The sequence below is a fragment of the Mesocricetus auratus genome, unplaced genomic scaffold (assembly GCF_017639785.1).
Source record: "Mesocricetus auratus isolate SY011 unplaced genomic scaffold, BCM_Maur_2.0 Super-Scaffold_100021, whole genome shotgun sequence".
Taxonomy (NCBI): domain Eukaryota; kingdom Metazoa; phylum Chordata; class Mammalia; order Rodentia; family Cricetidae; genus Mesocricetus; species Mesocricetus auratus.
The window spans coordinates 13,731,222-13,749,834 of record NW_024429202.1 but is presented as its reverse complement, the minus strand read 5'-3'; the positions used below and the strand labels follow the sequence as shown (position 1 = coordinate 13,749,834).

At 38.0% G+C, this 18,613-nt stretch overlaps 1 protein-coding gene across 2 annotated transcripts in view; it reads right to left on the bottom strand.

Moving 5' to 3' along the window:
* The window catches only part of Tfap2d (transcription factor AP-2 delta), a 52,038-nt gene that overhangs the window by 16,525 nt on the left and 16,900 nt on the right, over nucleotides 1-18,613 (bottom strand). For both annotated transcript variants that reach the window (XM_005072285.4, XM_013115014.3), the window contains 2 exons: nucleotides 5,280-5,421; nucleotides 1,643-1,756 (listed from right to left, as the gene is read on the bottom strand). In XM_005072285.4, the coding sequence (XP_005072342.1) occupies nucleotides 1,643-1,756; nucleotides 5,280-5,421 (256 nt within the window). The remainder of the gene's footprint in view (nucleotides 1-1,642; nucleotides 1,757-5,279; nucleotides 5,422-18,613) is intronic.

The following is an 18,613-nucleotide window of genomic DNA, read 5'->3' as shown; positions in this document are numbered from 1 at the left end:
TCTTCAGTCTTACAATGTTTAGAACTTTTTCGGTTTCTTTGTTTTTTGTCCTATTTTGTTTTGCTTTAATTTATAATAATTATCATTATTATTATATACCTATTTGAATTATTTTTAATTTAAGTTAGAAACAATCTTATTTTATATATCAATCCTAGTTCCCTCTACCTCCCAACCTCCCATGTCCCCCAAGGACCCCCATCCCATCTCTGTTCTGCTCCTTATAAGGGGTGAGGCCTGTTTGAATTCTAATGAGAGAGAAAGGGCATGGATTTGGCTAGGTGGACATATAGGGAGGATATAGGAGGAGCCTGGGGATGGGAAACCATAATCAGAAGTAATTATAAGGAAAAAATCTATTTACAATTAAAAAAAGATAAAAGCAATAAAAATATTTTTAAATGATTCACAGGTTGACTGCCCTGGGATTTTTCCCTTTAAAGTCTAATAAATTGCTCTCACCCTTCAAAAAAGAACTTAAACAGATATCAAAAACATTTCTAAGCATGATGATTATTACTTTTTGTTTGTTCATTTTTGAAACTATGTCTTTTTAGTAGGCATGAACTGTTCTTGCATTCTTACTACTCTGCCTTAGCCTCTCAAGTACTGGAATTACATGTGTGCCCACCACCCCAGCTTTTGAATTAATCTTTCACCAATATTGCTTACATTTTCACAAATAATAACTCAAAGAAGATGAAATATTTTATATGAATGAGACATATTGTGTAGCATTAAAATTCTAGAGTTTTGAAACGAGAAAACATATAAGCAGTTACTTTTTCTTTTTTTCTTACTACATCTACAGAGTTAGTTGACCAGGAAAATATTCTATTTACTTCCAAAGTATCTCAGAAATTGAAAGTTGACATATGCTTTTTAATAATGCATTTAAGGATCCTATGTTTAACAGCCATCTATACTTTCTAAGTGTACAGAAATTATTAACATACTCTTAAAAATTCAGTCAAAGATATTTACTTTCAGTCACATCTGTTCATTTAGCAATTTACCCAGCAACATTAGTAACCATTTAAAAGATTTCAGAATCTTGGTACAAAACCACTTAGTATTCCTTGATCTAATTATATTCATTTTCATGAAGCCATAATTTCTTGATAAACACAAGAAGATAGTAAATATTCTGTTCTAAGATGCTTCAATTACTCATTTTTTTCTAATTCAGCCTGTCATTGCTGTGGCCTGAATACTTGCGTTTCACTCTCCTTAAATTCATTGAAACTAAGCCCTAGTACAATACGAAGATGAGCATCCCCAGGAGATGATTAAGTCATGGAAGACTGGAGTCCTGCCCTTAAGAAGGGTTTCCTGCAAGGTTGTTGGCCTCTTTCATCACACAGTACAGCCATTAAAGGATCTGAAGTGGGAGAGCCCTGACCAGAACCCGAATCTGCTGACCCCACTCTCCAAGCCCCAGAATCTAAACTATACATTTATACCATCTGTACGTTATCCAACCTAAACTGTCCTTTACAGTATTCCTAACAGTACAGCAGTCTCTGTTTTACCATATGAGTATATCTCTAACTGGAACTACTACAATAGCAGTACAGAAGCCCGGAGGGGTGGGTGTTGTTTAGCCATTTAGAATCCGAATGGATGGGCAAGCTAGACTTACCTGAAATGTGTTAAGTGCCTTTGGATGTCCAGGTCGAGAATGGGAGTCGGTCTGGAGGATCCCAGTGGGGATCTATCTTGGCTCAGGAGGTCTTGGAATTCTTTACAAATTTGTCTACAACAAAAAGCACAAGACTGAAACTGAAGTCTTGAAATGGACATTTAATTTTGTGTGATAGTATCGATCAATGTCTGTGCTCCACTTTAAAGGAGACCAGGAGGACATTTTGGTCAGCAGTCTCAAGTTCCATACACAGCATACAGTCACTTTGCTCCCAAGGAATGGACCACAGGATGCTTGTGAAACAGTTCCAGCAAACAACTGCTCCAGCACTGAATCCATGTTCATTCTTAAAGTGAATTGCATTTTAATCCCAGGATGAAAGGACATTCATAGGAGAGAACTGTAATTATGACTCCTCCTTAAAAATACTATAATTTTTAGTACATCATGTCTACAGACAAACTTAATGAAAGTTATAGGCTTACATTATGCAAAACCATAATTCAAGTCAACTGCTGAAATTTCATGTTACAATGTAGTTTCCTTTTTTGACCTTTTTCATGCCTCAATGTTTGAAGTAGATAATCCCTTATTCCAAGATAAATTCACCCAGCCTGAGATGGCATTTTACATAGGATTTTCTGCTGCTCTTCTTGTCTTAGATGACTAGGAATTTTGCCTTTGTTTAATCAGAAACATTTCTGTGTAGCATGACCAACAGTTAAGCCCTTGTAATGCATAAATCCAAATGGCATAATTGTAGAGAAATGCAACATTTAAGAAAACACTATTTTACAATTTGGGGAGTGTGTGTGTGTGTGTGTGTGTGTGTGTGTGTGTGTGTGTGTGTGCGCGCGCGCGCGCACACACACATGCGCGCATGCTATGGTGCATGTGTGCAGGTCAGAGATTTCCCCCAATGTCAGTCTTCACTTTCACATATTTACAGAAGTACCTCTGTTGTTTTGCCCCTGCGCACAGCAGACTAGCTGGCCCACAATCCTCCTGGGATTATCTTGTCTCTGCCTCCTATTTCACTACAGGAGCATTGGGATTTCAGGCCCATGCTATCATACTTGGCTTTATGTGACTTCTGGGAATTCAAATTCAGTCAGGTCCATATGCTTGTGGAACAAATGAGTTTTATCCACTGAGCCATCTTCCCAGGCCAGAGTTTTTTTAAAATGCATAATACAGTGAATTATCATAGCATCTATAAAATGAAGTAAGTAAGCATGAAGGAATTTCTTGAAAGCATTATTCATATATGATAAGAACACCTGATATCCAAGGGATGGTGCAGTTGTTTTGTATGTGTGTCTGTTTTCACAGTGGGCTTCTGTAAAATACAGTGATTTGGCCTTCATTATCATCATGAGAAAATGCAAGAAGGTCAGATCATTTCAAATGAACGTGAGGGGAGTAAAAGTTCTGCTCCAAAACATTTGTCCCACTGACAAAAATATTTATAAAAAAAAAAGTGACAAGAGGACTGGCCATGTGTCTCAGCAGGTGAAGTTGCTTGCTACCAAGACTGAGACTTCAGCTTTATTTCCTGGATCCACACGTAGAAGGACAAGCTAGCTCCCTGCAGATTGTCTTCTCACATCCACTTGCATGCCCTGGTATGTACACACACACACACACACACACACACACACACACACACACACAGGCACACTCACATACACACACGTGTGCGCATACACAGGCACATGCACACTCACACTAAAATAATCTAAAGTACAATTTACTTCTGATGAAGTTTCAATGTGGTTTCCTGCTATTTGATGGCTAAATTTTATTGAATTTTGCAAGAAGTCACTCGTGTCCTTTTCCTGTGGAGAATTAAACTCAGTTTTGTTTTGTTTTGTTTTGCCAAGTTTGTTGTTGAGAATTTGCTTTATTTATTTTTATTGAACCCCTTTCTCTGAAGTGAAGCTGGGTAGGTTTGAGGATACTAGTTGAGTTTTAATAGCTGAGTGCAACTTTATTTGATGGCAATTTGTGGTGCCACCATCTCCAGGGTTCTATGTCACATAAAGTGAAACATCGTTACATTTGCTTTATATTTCTAACTAAAAACATGCATACATACTTCCTCTTGCCCCAGTTCTATTTTGACAAAGGATATGAATTCTTGCACAGTAGCCCCTCATTGCAGTCTTTATTTCCCCCATAAAGGTTAGACTGACTTCAAATCGTCTTAATTTTCTCTCAGAGTGAAATAAATTTCAAGCAACTCAATACTGATGATTATTTGGATCATTGAATAAATTAATTTACAGTTTTGCAAGGCAACCTCGTGCTTGTCCAAACAACGCTGCAAGTTATAATCAATGTGGTAAATAAAAAAGGAAGCCAAAGCTTGGCAATTTTGGCCTCTCAGGATATGACTCAGCACAGGACACCTCACTCTAGCAGAAGCAGAATCAGGGCTGCCAGATGAAGTTTTTTTTTTAGATTTGTCCCTTAACTTGCTGACCTAGGACAGCATAGGTACTTAAATACAGATGAGGATCCTGCAGGATTCAGAGGTAATTACTACCCTGTCCTTAGGACAGTTGCAGAACTATTATTCTGACTACTTTCATTCTCATTTAAATTTTTGCTTCTGAAGCTGAGATATGAAAGACTCTTTTGTCTGGAAACAAAGTGTCATGTTATGAATTATGTAACAGAGATGATCTTCAGTGACTCACAACATTCTAACTTTATCGCTTACATCATTGTCCTTAAGGAGGTAAAAAATTCAGCGAGTTCTGAACTTAAAGTTTGATGTTTCCACGGATGGTTGCTGCTAAAGCAATGCCATTCATTTGAGATTGCTAGCTGTTCCGATATTGCTTAACATACATTGAAGTGAAGCATATTTGTTTTCAATTTAATAATGAAACATTACTGTGTTTTCTATCAACCAAAAAAAAAAAAAAACCAAGAATCATGTCTGGTTCAAAATGTGGCTAGTTTCTATCTTCCTGCCTAGATAATTATCTAAATTCTACTAAAATATTTGGTTATTTTCCAAACACTAGAAGCAAAGATGGCTTTGGAGGGTAACTGCACTTAACTACTGCTATTTTTCCATAACTGTGTATTTTATAAAAATATACTTACATACAGGGAAATCCATTATTTACCAAAGTAGGAAAGAATAATATTGATCAACCTGTACATCCAAATCAGTGACTGATGTCTCACTGAAAGAATTTTGTAGTTCATGTACATTTAAAATTTTTATTATATTCTACACACTCTGTGTGTGTATGTGTGTGTGCGTTTGTGCATTGCATGTGCCATAACACAAGAGGAAGTCAGAGGATAACTTCTTTCCATAATGGGAGACCTTGGGATTGAACTCACATTTGTCATCCTTGGTGGTATATGCCTTTAGCTGTTGAGCCATATAGTTGACCTAATTTCTGCATATTCTAGTGAGAATTTCCTTGATAGTCCCATGTCTAGTCGTGCGAACATTGATGCCTTGGTACCAGTAGTAGAGAGTTCTGGTGAATGTATTTAGATGCTGGAGTTTGAAACCCCTTGTTTTTTAGAGAACTGGTGCTTTCTAGACTGTCTTCCATCAAGGAAAACTCGGTATGTAGGTCCACAGAGGCATCTCCACAGCACTTACTTCGTGGCTAGGATCATCTTTTTTCGTGCAGTCTGTTCTTTCTGTTCCATATGTTGTCTGGCGAGATGTTCTCCTACTGCCTTGGCTGGAAATTCTGTTTCACATGTGTAGCCAAAATCCCGGGCCAAGTGCAAAGCCTCCCCTGTTGGCAGAAAGCTCAGATCAGTGTCTTACCCAGAGCCTACCTTATAAGAGCAGTGCTGAGAGTTTTCCCAGCTATCACACATGGCTGTGTCATCTTTTTTCTAGCCAATTTATACAATGCAAGAAAAACAATGGGTGGGAATATCACTGTATGAAATGCTGATGGAAACAAGGGAACAGAGAACTTTCTAGGCAAAACTGTGGAAAACTAAGAAGAAAAAAAGAACAAGCACGTGACTCGAGAGTTTTGATTTACTCTTTTCTGTAAATGTCTCATGACCTGACAGAAGAATGACTTCCAAGATGCTATTCTACAGCCACCAAGGGGAAAGCTCTTTAGACAGAAATTTTTATTGCTGTTCAGCCCCCGATGTCTATAATCTACACAGGAGCCATTCTGGTGGCTTTTCCATGAGACTGATCAAAATATCCAGCAGTGGGTTCAAGAGATTTTGCAAGTTGTTACACTTAGCAAAATGGAATAGTTACAGTTACACCAATTTCACATCGCTCTGTTAGAGACAGTTTATTATTCATAGAGTACTATCAAGACCAGGCCTTCCAGAAGGCTCTGAAATACTGTAATGTTTTTGAACAATGCAGAACATAGTAAAATCATAAACATCTTCTGTTTGTCCACAAAATCTTGATTGCAAGTAAAATTTTAAGGAGTGGGGTCAGAATATCTTACCAAGAAACTAATATTTATTAAAGAAGGACAGTGTAATGATCAGTGTTTTTAAAAATTAGGTAAGCAAAAATCTTACCTGATGGGTAAATTTTATTTAAAAATTCAACTTTCAGAATTAGAATAGTTCAGTCATACACTGATTCCCTACCATGCCCAAGGCATGAGATTTAATCCCCAGCACCACACATGTCCCTGTGAGCAAGTGCATGCCCACACACACAAATATACAAAATCCATCTTCACAACGTATGTACTGAGTGCCACCTTTATTCAAGGCAATCTTGTGTGTGTGGGTGTGGGTATGTGTGTGTACATGATTTCATTGTATCTTTATAAGCACTGTATATAGCCTACCCATGTGTTATGGGGACAGGAGATGTGGTATTACAAATATCAAATGATTGTTAGAGTGCTTTACAAAAGTTCAGAGAAGGTGGTAATCATGGAGAAGTGATTAAAAAATCCAGGCTTGATGACAAAATCATGTGACCCATGTTTAATAACTGTCCAATGTCACACTCTAAGCAGTTACAAACTTGAACTTTCTGTGTGCCCACATAACAACAGACAAGTTGAGGAATGGACACCAGGAGTGCATAAAGATAATTCATAGGCTAAATTAAGAGGAGAGACACTCATAGATATGAAGAAATGCACACAGACAGGACGGTGACATTATTAAAATGGCCTTAGTAAAATGTTTTTTATTAAAAATAAGCCTTTCAGTTTGAGAAATATATGTTCAGAAAATTAATAACTATAAAAAGCAGGAAGGCAGCTGAGGGTCACAGAGCACAGAGAAACTAATATTCAGGAAGTAGTCCCCACAAAAAAGGTACTCAACCTCTTTTTATAGCTAAAGCTTCTAATAATTTTTTTCTCAGATACATTTTTTTAAAAACACTGAGCAAAGTTGAAAAATTCTACAATAAAAACCCGAATATCCCTACTTCATACATTAAGTGTGCTCATTATACTACACCTCTAACTACGTTATTTTCAGAAGAAACAATAAGCTTTATGCATCTCTTGAAAATATGTTTGCATATCACTAACTGGGGTTCTATATTTAGTCTTTTCAACGCCCCCCGCCAAAGTCTGCTAAGTAAGGGTAACAAGACTAGGGACACTTCATTCAGGATTTGTTGATATGATGTGCATATGTGTTGGCTGAGAGAGAGTGAAAGGGAAGGAGAGAATCATCAGGTTAGGGCTGTGTACATGCTAGGCAACTATTTGCACCCTTGAGATACACCTTTACCCTCGTTTTTATGCTTTGTGTCTGTTGGAGCTCTGAGGAAGTGGCTGAGCAGTTGAACATGTATACCACTCTCAAGAGGATACAAGTTTGTTTCCCAGTACCCACATGGGTTGGTTCATGACTGGATGTAACTCCAGCTGTAGGAGATCCCATACTCTCTTCTGGTGTCCTCAGATACCTGTATTCATGTGTACATCCCTACACTCAGACACACACAAAGCTAATAAAATGTTAAAAAAAGAACGTGTATGTTTGTTTTTGTTTTGCATGAAGGGTTCCTTTTTTCCTATTTCAGAAAACAGCATTTGAAGCCTGCTGTATCTGACAGATGTAGCTGGGAACCTCCTTGGAATTTTCAAAGTGAACAAGTATCAATAAATGTTTAAAAATGCAGTTTCATTGATGCAACTATATTTACATTTTATTTATTATCAATAGATGCTAATATCACCAGTGATTTTTCTCATCTAATCTTGTGTGTTGCAAACATTTCTCTTCTTCTCAAAATATGAGACAGCCTATTCTAAAACTTTGCAAAAGATCCTAACTCAGCAGGGATAAAAGTCTCAATGAAAGAAGACTATCAATAAGACGATATTTTGTGAATTAACTGACTAAGGCATGTCCTACACACCACAAACAAGGAATGCTAGGACTTGTGTACAAATACACTTAAAACAGAGATGCTATGACTAAATATGAAAGGTCTCTGCATATTCAGTATTTAATGGGGCCATTGTTTTGAGTACTGCTATAACGAACAAGTGGCATTTTAAAATGTTGGTTATCAGCAGTTTGCCACCCTAGCTGATTCAGGAAGAAGATACATGCATATTTTGAAGAATTGAGATAAAGATATTTTAAAGGACATAGCATTGCCATGCAGAATGCTCACTTTTACTAGAAAAATGACAAAATGAATTATTTGTGAAATTTCACACTTGAAGATAAAAAGTTGGACCCATCAAGTAATGAATGCTATTGCTCCTGACCAGAGGATAAACTTGCAGTTCTTAGCATGCAAAGGTCATTTCAAACTAGCCCAATGCCAACATGGAACATGCTCTTTTATAACTTCAAATAGCAAGCCAAGTTGCATCTATCAGATTAGTCATACGATCCATCATTCACACAGATTCAGATATTTAAGTAATATTTTAACAGAAACTATTAGATCAGTGGTTCTCTACCTTTCTAACACTGAAACCCTTCAATGCAGTTCCTCATGTTGTGGTGACCCCACAATCATAAAATTAGTTTTGTTTCTTCTTCATAACTGTAATTTTGCTACTGTTATTCATAATGTATATACGATGGTCTTAGGCAACTCCTGGGAAAAGGTCCTTCGACCCCAAAGGGGTCGCAACTCACAGGTTGAGAACCACTGACAGAGACATACAGTGCCAGCAAGAGGGCAGCACCCTTCTTGAGTTTGTGCTAAAAGCTGAGTCTTAATGATTTGTCCCATTTCATGCAAAGTTCTCACTCTGTGGTAGTTTTAAAAACAGTTTGAAAACAGTTGCTATTTACACTTACACTGACAGCCGGATCCTTCTTCCCTTAGTTCTGTTTACTGCTTTCTGTGGCTTGCAGTGTAACATTGTTACAGGATGTATAGTGATGCCACATCAAAGAAGTGGCAAGTGAAGACATTCTGATACATAAAGAGTGGGTATCATAGCACAAAAGCTTTGCTTGTGAAATCTAAGAATGAATGGATAATGGAACCATCAAGGGAAACACACGGTACTCTAAAACAAAGAAACATACAAGGTGGAATTCTTTACAGCAGATGTCTTAGTGTCAACAGACTTAAGAAAAGCAAAATTTGCATGGCTTTGGTGGCGCCCGCCTTTAATCCCAGCACTCGGGAGGCAGAGGCAGGCGGATCTCTGTGAGTTCCAGGCCAGCCTGGTCTACAAAGTGAGTCCCAGGACAGCCTCCAAAACAATACAGAGAAACCCTGTCTTGAAAAACCAAAAAAAAAAAAAAAAAAAGAAAAAGAAAAACAAAATTTAGGGTCAGAAAAGTATATGAATAAGCCTCTACGAATTTTGTTTGGTTTGTGCAAAAAGCAAAACAAAACAAAAAACAAATCTATGACTTCCTCTGACTCTGAGCATTGAGCAGTTAGTTATCTGTGGTGGAAAGAGCATCCTAGGAAGAACCAAGAGCATTTTCCCCTCCCTGTCTCATATGTGGTCACTGACCTCTTCCTTCTCTAAAAATAAGATGCTATAGTTCTGAGCAGGTTTAAACTTTCTGTTTATTTCAATTTATTGTGTCACTTTCACATCTACCCTTTAAGCACAAGCAGCAACCCTAACTTTGAAAACTAAGTTCATTTTATTTCATATCAAGAATGTCTCAGTTGAGAAGTCCACAGTGATGAGAGTAATGCTTGCAAAAACTTTAGGGTGTGTGTGCCAATTGATAACATGTCCCCATCTGTAAAAGGGGAAACCACAGAGGGATAATTTGGCTTTTTAGGTAATGATTTATTAAATGATACTCTTAAAAGTGGGTACAAATGGATTGCAAAACACACAATGAATGCCAGCCAGCATGCAACTTGCTTGCCAGATCTCTGGGGATGCAGTTTTGCATACACCCAAGCAAAAGTAAAATTCTGGGAGAAAATATTGAAAAAATTTAAGTGGGAAATTAATAGCAAAGTATTTTCTGATGCAAAGTCAATGGACTATTGTACTGAGATTTGGGTTTCAAAAAGAATGGTTCTGAATTTATTATTCTTAAACATTTATTTTCATTCACTTGTATGTGTGTGTCTTTGTGACTGTATGCCACATGTTCATGGGTGACTGGAGGCCAGAAGGAATGGGATTTCCTGCATCTGGAGTTATGGGCAGCTTTAAGATATTTGATGTAGGTGCTGGGAACTGAGCTCTTGTCTTCTGGAAAAGGATTATGTGCTCTTAATTGCACATCCATTTCTCCAGCACCTGGATTTACCTCTAAATTCGAAATAAACACACCTGACTTTTCAAACTTGTGTATTGCTGTGAGGGATGTGAGGGATTTTCCTTTAAAATAATTGTATTTTAGGAAAAATTAACTTTAACTAAAATTTTCAGCAATGGTCTGTGGGAGATGACACTTTAACCTTGTAATTCCTGACAAAAACTCTTTCCAATTGTCACTGTAAAAACATCACCACAAAATTAGATTTGATTTACTATTGCAACATCTAATAAAGTCAATGACTCATATATTTTGAATACTGTTCAAACATATATGATTTCAATCTTATTTCCATGTGTGGGGGAAAGGCCAGGTTATTTCAAGGTGCACCCTTTAGTGCTGACAAGGTACTTATCTTAATAAACATCCCCCTCTCTCTTCTGCAACATTGGAAATTCAACCAAAGACCTTTGAATTCTAAGAAAGTATTCTAATGCTGATCCCTCTATCTTTTCTGTCCTCAGCCCTTTCCACTTTTTATTTTGGGGATAGGATCTCACTGAATTTCGCAAGCTGGTCTTGAATTCATTATGTAGTGAAGACAGGTCCTAAACTAGTAATCCTCCTGCTTCAGTCTCTTGAGCAGCTGTAATCACGGGTCTGCACTGCACGTCTCTGCAAATGAAATTTCTTATAATACGAAATTGCAATGAAATCCTAGAGCTGAGACACAAATTTAACATTTCTGCTATGTGTTCAAGCTTTGTCTGAAAGGAGGGCAATCTACAGCACTACCTCGATGCATCTTTGACATAACTACATGTCTTATAATCTGGCAGTTACCCTAGATAAATTATGATTATTTTCAAACATCCATATTGTGTTTCCTAAAGCAATAGTTCTGGACTTCCTCCAGTGCCCTGCAATTATCAGAATACCTGATCTGTGACAAACAGTCACTCATATATTTTGTTGGTTAATTATCACAGTCTTGTTAGGCACTCCAAAAAATATAGCACAAAAAAACAAACAAAAGAAGCTTTCTAGAAAGATTACCTTCATACTACAAACTCATCTAAACAAGAGTCTGTCATTTTGAAAGTGGAACTGTTTAATAATAACAAGCTACACTTGAAGACATAGTTTCTGAACCCTTGCTATACTTCTAACTCATGATTTTGCTTTAAAAAACTACTGGATTTCACCAGTATCAGTAAATCTCTGGTATTAGGGCATGAGCTTTTTTTGAAAGCTCCTGAAATCGTTCTGTTCAGCTGTGTTTGAAACTCTCTCCCTTAAGAGGAGGGGAAAGCATATGCAGATGGGCTACACATAATCCCTCCATAAGGATCCTATGGGTTACATCAGGGAGGGAAAGCAGTAGTCACCAAGTTACTGGTAAGTTGTATGAGTTCTGTCTAGCTGTATGTTCTTAAAAAACTGACGTATTTGGCTGGCATAAGTTCTGGAAACAAGAAAGGATATATGGTAATAGGAATAAAAATAGCATGATTAAGGAAACAAAGACATTGTTCTACTCAAAAAGTACACTCAAATTGAGAAATTTAGTGAGATGTAGCTTGTTTTTCAAGTTAGTAGAGAAATGATGAATTATCAATAAAAGGTGTTGGGACAACTGGGTGGCCATCTGGAAAGACATAAAGTTGGATCTATACCATATATCCAAGAGCAAAACAAATTCCAGATGGATCAAACATTTAAGTATAGAAAATTAAACCACAAAAACTGGGAGGATTCTTTTGTGATTTTGAAACTGAAGGGCCCCCTTTAAAGTACTAAAATCAAAAGTGAAATTTCAAAAACTATGGGAGAAATATGATTTCATCAACAGGCATGCCAAATACCTGACAATGTTGAGAAGAAGAAAGTAATAAAAGAGGAAAATGGGATAGCGATTATGATTAGAAAACATCATAAATATGCATGTCTGAAATTATGGGGCAACAAATTTTAATGAAAGAGCTAGACAAGTAAAAATGCCCGTAACAGTAAACAAATGAAATCTGAGAGGTGGAGGTGGTAAGGAGGTCTGCAACAATTACCTTTGCTATAATTTAAAAATATCAAAAGTTACTTTATAAATGCAAAGCCAGTGTATAGAAAGTAAAGCTCATAAATGGCTAAGCATGTGTTGAGTCTAGACTTTAAGAGCAATCTTCTCCACTCCATCAAGCTAGCAAACATTAGAAATCATAGGGCAAATAATTTATGTAAAAGTACAGGGAGGCTCTACCATTCAAATATGTTACCCACATTGCGATAAGACTACACATTTATAACAGATACTCAGATTAGTCTACCTACAGTCTATCAAAATTGCAGATACACTATTCTTTGAATCTGAAATGTTGTTCTTAAGAATTTCCCATAGATGTTGTTGGTTGTCCGTATGTCTATAAATACTAAGCTAGCTATTCATTGTAGCACTACTTAAATGGTCAAAAGCTGAAAATGCTTTAGAGAAATTAAATAGAAGACTCATTACATTGCAGTGTGTGTGTGTGTGTGTGTGTATTCCTCCACACATAAGTACAAATGACCTAATCTGTATATTGTTACTTGTATTTTAAAAACAAGATGCCATGAATTTGAAAGAAAGGGACAGTTCAAGAAGAGTTAGGGCTACACAGAGAATCCCTGACTCAAAAAAACAAATACCCTCCCTCCCCCCAAAATGGATAACACAGTAAACAGGAGTGAGAAAGAAAACTCAAGAGAGTAGCAAGGAAGAAGACAGTTTAAGGAGATAATCTCCAAGTGGTATCCATGTGTCCATGGCATTCTATGTGACAGACAAGTGCGCTGAGACCAGTAACTGAATCACAAAAAAAGAGTCCTCAGATATTACATAACAATATTTAATTGTAACCTAATTAACAGTTATCAAAGCAGAATTTCCTTCTTAGAACCTCTTTTTTTTGTTAAAAAGAAATTTATTGGTAATTCTCATTGGCCTGAAGGGGAAAAAAAGTCCTATTACAATTAAATATATTGAGGTCAATTCCGGTGATAGCTTTGAAATGCAAAACTATGCCCCCAAAGACATGGCAATGTCAGGTTCTCTATGTGCAAAAGGGAAAACTGGGGTATTTTGCTTGCTGTCCTTCCTGGTGGTTGTATAACTAAAGAGAACACCAATCAAAGCCATCCTAGCCTCTCTTTTCACATCACATGCAGGTTTAGAATGCAGGTGACCACCTTCATCACAGGATGCGACTAATGAGGGATGCGATGTGATGTTTGAGAAACTTGGGAAGGAGCTGTTTAGAGGGGGATGAACCATTAGAAATACATGCATGCCATGATCATTCCAGAGAAGCCTTTTAGCTTCGTTAACCTAAATAAGCCCCTGTTGCTCATGCCTGTGTGAAGGCAACTCCTAAACTCCCTAAATGTACGATAGGGCTGAGCATGGATTGAGCAAATAGTATCACTAATACACAGGAGTATGGATTCTAAGGGTCTTTGTTTTGTTTTGGTTTGGTTTCCTCTCTTAAAGTCACAAGGAGTGGGCAATAGTTCTCTCTAAAGTAAAACAATCAAAACAAAAACATAGATGGAAATACTTAGAGACCCACATGCCAGCTCTTTCACCTACAAGAAAGCATTTTCTGCTGTGTATGTGATGTTCCCTTCATATCGGAAATGCAGCTGTCTGGGCTCAGGATCAGAGACACAGTAGACTGAATATTGATGATAAGATTACTTCTCTTAGGCTGGCCCAATGCCTCAGCTGGTAAAAAGATTGCTGTGCAAGAGGAAAGACCTGAATTTGCATACCCAGAAAGAACTTAAAGGAGGATAGTGCTGCACTTTTCTGTTATAGCTGCACTCCTATGGCAAGATGGGAAGTGGAGACAAGGGGAATATCTAGGAAATCATCAACCAGAATGCAAACAAGGTGGAAAGTGAGGACCAACAAGGGGTTTTTCTCTAAATATCTGCTCTCTCTCTCTCTCTCTCTCTCTCTCTCTCTCTCTCACACACACACACACACACACACACACTTTTTGCTTATTTTAAAGACATGATTCTAGTATGTTTTGAGTGGAAGCGCTTTGTAAACTTGGTCAGTAACTTTTTATGCACGCTGCTGATTACTACAAATTGGAAGAACTTTGGGGAATTAAGTGGCAGAAAGTTTATCAAGATTTTTACAACCTTATAGTTGGTAATAGGTATGAGAGAGGTGGAAATGCCTACTTAGAGTTCATAGGGATGACAGGGGCACTGTGCAAGGTGAAAAGGAGATTGCAGCCCGAACCTGTTCTCTGAAGTTAAGAATCGAGTTTGGAGCAGCTCACCATATCAACATGGAAAACAGACTTAGCATTTGCAAAGCTGAAGGACTGGACCCTCCTCCCTGTGGTCTCCAACTGTATAATCCTATACAGAACAATTAATCTCTTTGCTTTAGTTTTCTTGTTTGAGAATAGGGATTACTAAGACATACTGAACGCTGCCTTTGGGCTGCTCCTCATGCTCAGTGGTTTGCAGATGCTGTGCTGAATTCTCACCATGACCTCAAGAGTAAGATGCTGCTCCATAGATAAGGACACTTACAGTGACCGATGTACCTCCCTGTAGTAAGCAATAGGTAGACATGACTTCAGACAGCTACTCTCATCTCCAGAAGCCACACTCTTAACTCTTTCAGGCTTAGGTGAAAGAAAACTAGAGTGCAATAATCAATCAACTTTAGGTGCTTCTGTGCCACCTGGGTGACACGTTTAATTGAAGTTCATGCCATACAATACAGTGTTGTGCATATATGATGTTAGACTATCCAAACATAGTATATTTTTTAGTAAAGGAATTCATTACATTTATTTTTTTTATTTTCTGTGGGAGGGTTTGAGGGTGCATGTGGCACAGCAACCCTCTGCAAGTCAGGCGATCAAACTCATGTCATGAGTCTTGGTGGCAGGCATCTCCACCTGCTGAGCCGTGTCATCAACCCTTGATCACTAGACCCTTTTCTTCATATATTCTTGAGTCATTGCAGAGAAAACTTTGAGAGAGAGAGAGAGGACCTACACTCGGGTTTGTCCAAGTGATGGATTTTCATGTAGTGAACAGCAATGGGTTATGATGATGGGTTCTGGATCTTTACTCTTCAAGCTGTATAGATGAGATTCTTGGGGCCTAGAGACATGTGCAATTACAGACAGAAAAGAACTCTGGGTTCTTGGTCCCTGAAGAGACTAAAAGAAAGAAAGACTGCTGATGAGGAATGTGTCTGACTGTAGCCAGGAAAAAAGCAAGCTTCCCTTGTGTTAAGCTGCTGAACACAGGAACAGAAATATCATCTGGCACCCCCCTAGTTATTGCAGATGCCAAGATCCTTGTTTAAAAATGAGTAAAACGGGACACGGGCAGGTCAACTCGCCATTCCAAGTTCCATACCAGTTTAAAACATGATATTATTCTTAGAAGGTCAAGGAATTAGCCCTAAGAATTAACGGATATTGCAAGTGGTACATTAGTTCCAGGGAGGTAGGAAGCATAGAGTAGGTCTGGAAATTTACATACTTGAAGCTGAAGAAGACAGCTAAGAGTTTCCAGCTGACAGAGACTGAAGGGAAGTCATATGCAGTCTTTGGAAATAAAACATTTCCTTTGTGAATGATCCACATTGTTGAGAGAGATGGGGGAGAAGAAAGATAAGGAGGAAGAGGAAAAGGGGAAAGTAAGTATGAGAATTCAGCCTCCCTCAAAACTGCTATTTTAAGCACTTATAGCAAACAACTTAAATGAGTAGCTTTCTGGAAACCTAGAGCTTGCCCGACAAGATTGTGAATTCCGGCAGAAGTAGCAAGACTGTTCCATAAAGCCTTCCACTCTGGTGAACAGAACTTCCTTCCCACCCTAAATGCTGATGACCATAGGAAAGTGCAGGTGAGAAACAGCAGTGACTGAGTCATTGACTCCTTCTATACCTTTGAACAACTAACTCTGCAGAGACTGTTACAGTGTGAACTGCAAGGGGGGGCAAAGCTTCCAGTTAACAGCCTATAGCTAGTACAGACAGAGCAAAATTGTGAAAGCTACAACAGGAGTACCATGGCTGAGTGCTCTGAGGGTTTTCTAGAGGGAAAAGACTCTAAAATTATTTTCAGTGTCTCTTCAGGAAGGCAAACACACTAGATTAAGTAACTTTAAACCATTATATATTCTAGAGACCGACATCGCTTTTACACTCTAGATACTGAAATGGACAACTGAAAAATTATAGCAGCATGAATAAGAAGGAGAAATGAAGACAAAGCTAATAACATAGATGTTAGAAGATGTGCTTAATCCTTAGTTGTATATTTAAATCTACATAGATAAAAATATACCTGAGACATGAGAATAAGATCTTGCCTCTTATGTAGTCAAATATTATACCAAACTATGAGGGATGACTGATCCTCACTCATATACTAAGTGTTTGAAAAACTACTAATCTCTTCTTGTCTGTTGGTTTACGAGTTTCAAGCCTGGTCTTCAGGGATCTTTAAAAGAACCTAAGTGGCTAGTCCCTGGTCATTAAGATGCATGCATGGATAATGTAGAAAATCCAGGCGATAAAGGAAAAGTGAACAGACAATGGTGAAGAAATAGCATAATGTCTTCCACAAGATTCTGGTTGAAAACAAAGCTGAGAGAGGGGCTGAAGAAATGGATCAACAGTTAAGAGAACTGGCAACTTTTCCAGAATACTCAGGTTTCATTCTGAGCAGCCACAGTGGTGACTCGCAACTGTCTGTAACTCCAGTTCCAGGGGATCCAATGCCCGTAAATAACCCCACCAGGTACCAAGCACACACAGTACATAAATACACATTCAGGAAAGACAGTTGTACACATTAATTTAAAATAAGTAAATCTTAAAATTAAAAAAACAAAGCTAGTAGGCAAGTTTTAGATAGTTAAGAAAATAGTTTTAGAATTCCTGGGGTTAGAGGAATGAGTTGTGCATAGTCTGCTATGTGAGTCTTGAATCTCAAATCTCTGGTTACATCCACCTGTTTCCCCCTTTAAAAACAGCTATAATTTTCTTAAAAAGTATTTTTATTTAAGATAAGCAAGAAGCTATCTTCCTTTTAGTCAATAATTAGTCATGTTCTTGTAGGCTCTCTCTATCCTCACAGCACATGTATATGGGTAATAAGTAAGTTGTCTCTGTTACAGATCAGTTCCCAGCAGCTGCAAACAAACCAAGATTGAGGGCACAGTCCAGGTCAACCATCCTTTACCCACAGTGCTCGGGCCCACAGTATTTTGTATTTTGGAAGTTCCCTTTCAGATTTTAAAGCACTTTCACAAAATTCCTAGTTGAATATCTCTAACATGAAATTATAAACTCAAGATAGTCCAGAATACCAAACTTTTAAATCAGAATTCAAAACATCTGGAGTTTGGATTATACTGCCGAGTTCAGACTTATGTCTAAAATGACCAACCTCTAAGAGTAACTTTGATTAAATTGAAATGTTTGCTGCCAAAGGTCTTGTAACTGTGACTGTTGTTGTTACTACTGCTGGTGCAGGGAGCAAGAGTGACTGTGTTGAAGCTGAGCTTACTACTGGTGGGTACCTATAATCCTATGGCTTAGGAGGTTGAGGCAAATGGTTTGTCGTGAGTTTCGGGCTAATCTTTCCAGTACAGTAAGACCTTATCTTAAAATACCAAACCAAAACCAACAAATGAAACAGAAACAAAGACAATTGTTGATAACAGAATTAACAAAGCTATTTTTTTTTGTCTAGAAAAATGCTGAGAGTACAGCCAATGCATTTCCTTTCAGGTTTTTGTTTTGTTTATCATTGTTGTTAACAGTATTTTGCTCAGTAGCCAAGGGTATTCTGGAATCTACTATATGGCACAGACTGGCCTCCTGCCAGTCTCCAAAGCTAGATTACTATGGTGTTCCCAATATGGCTAAGGTCATAGACATTCTTTTTTTTCTTTTTCTTTTTTTATTTTAATTTTAAATAGCTTGTTTTACATGTCAATCCCAGTTCCCTCTCCCTCCTCTCCTTCCTCACCCTCCCATCCCCCCCAGCCTCCCACCCTGTTGCCACTTACTTACTTCCACATAGGGGATATCTAGAGTCTGTCATTTCAGTCAGGGCAGGGTCCATGCACTCCCCTAAGAGTCCAGGCTGAGATAGCATCCCTCTTTGAGCTATGGACACACAATGTCTGTTTGTATGCCAGGGAATACATGCTACGCATTTTTAATATGGGAAAGGTCAGTGTGATAACTTAGTGCTTTTCACCTACCGCTTCCCACAGCATCATATACAC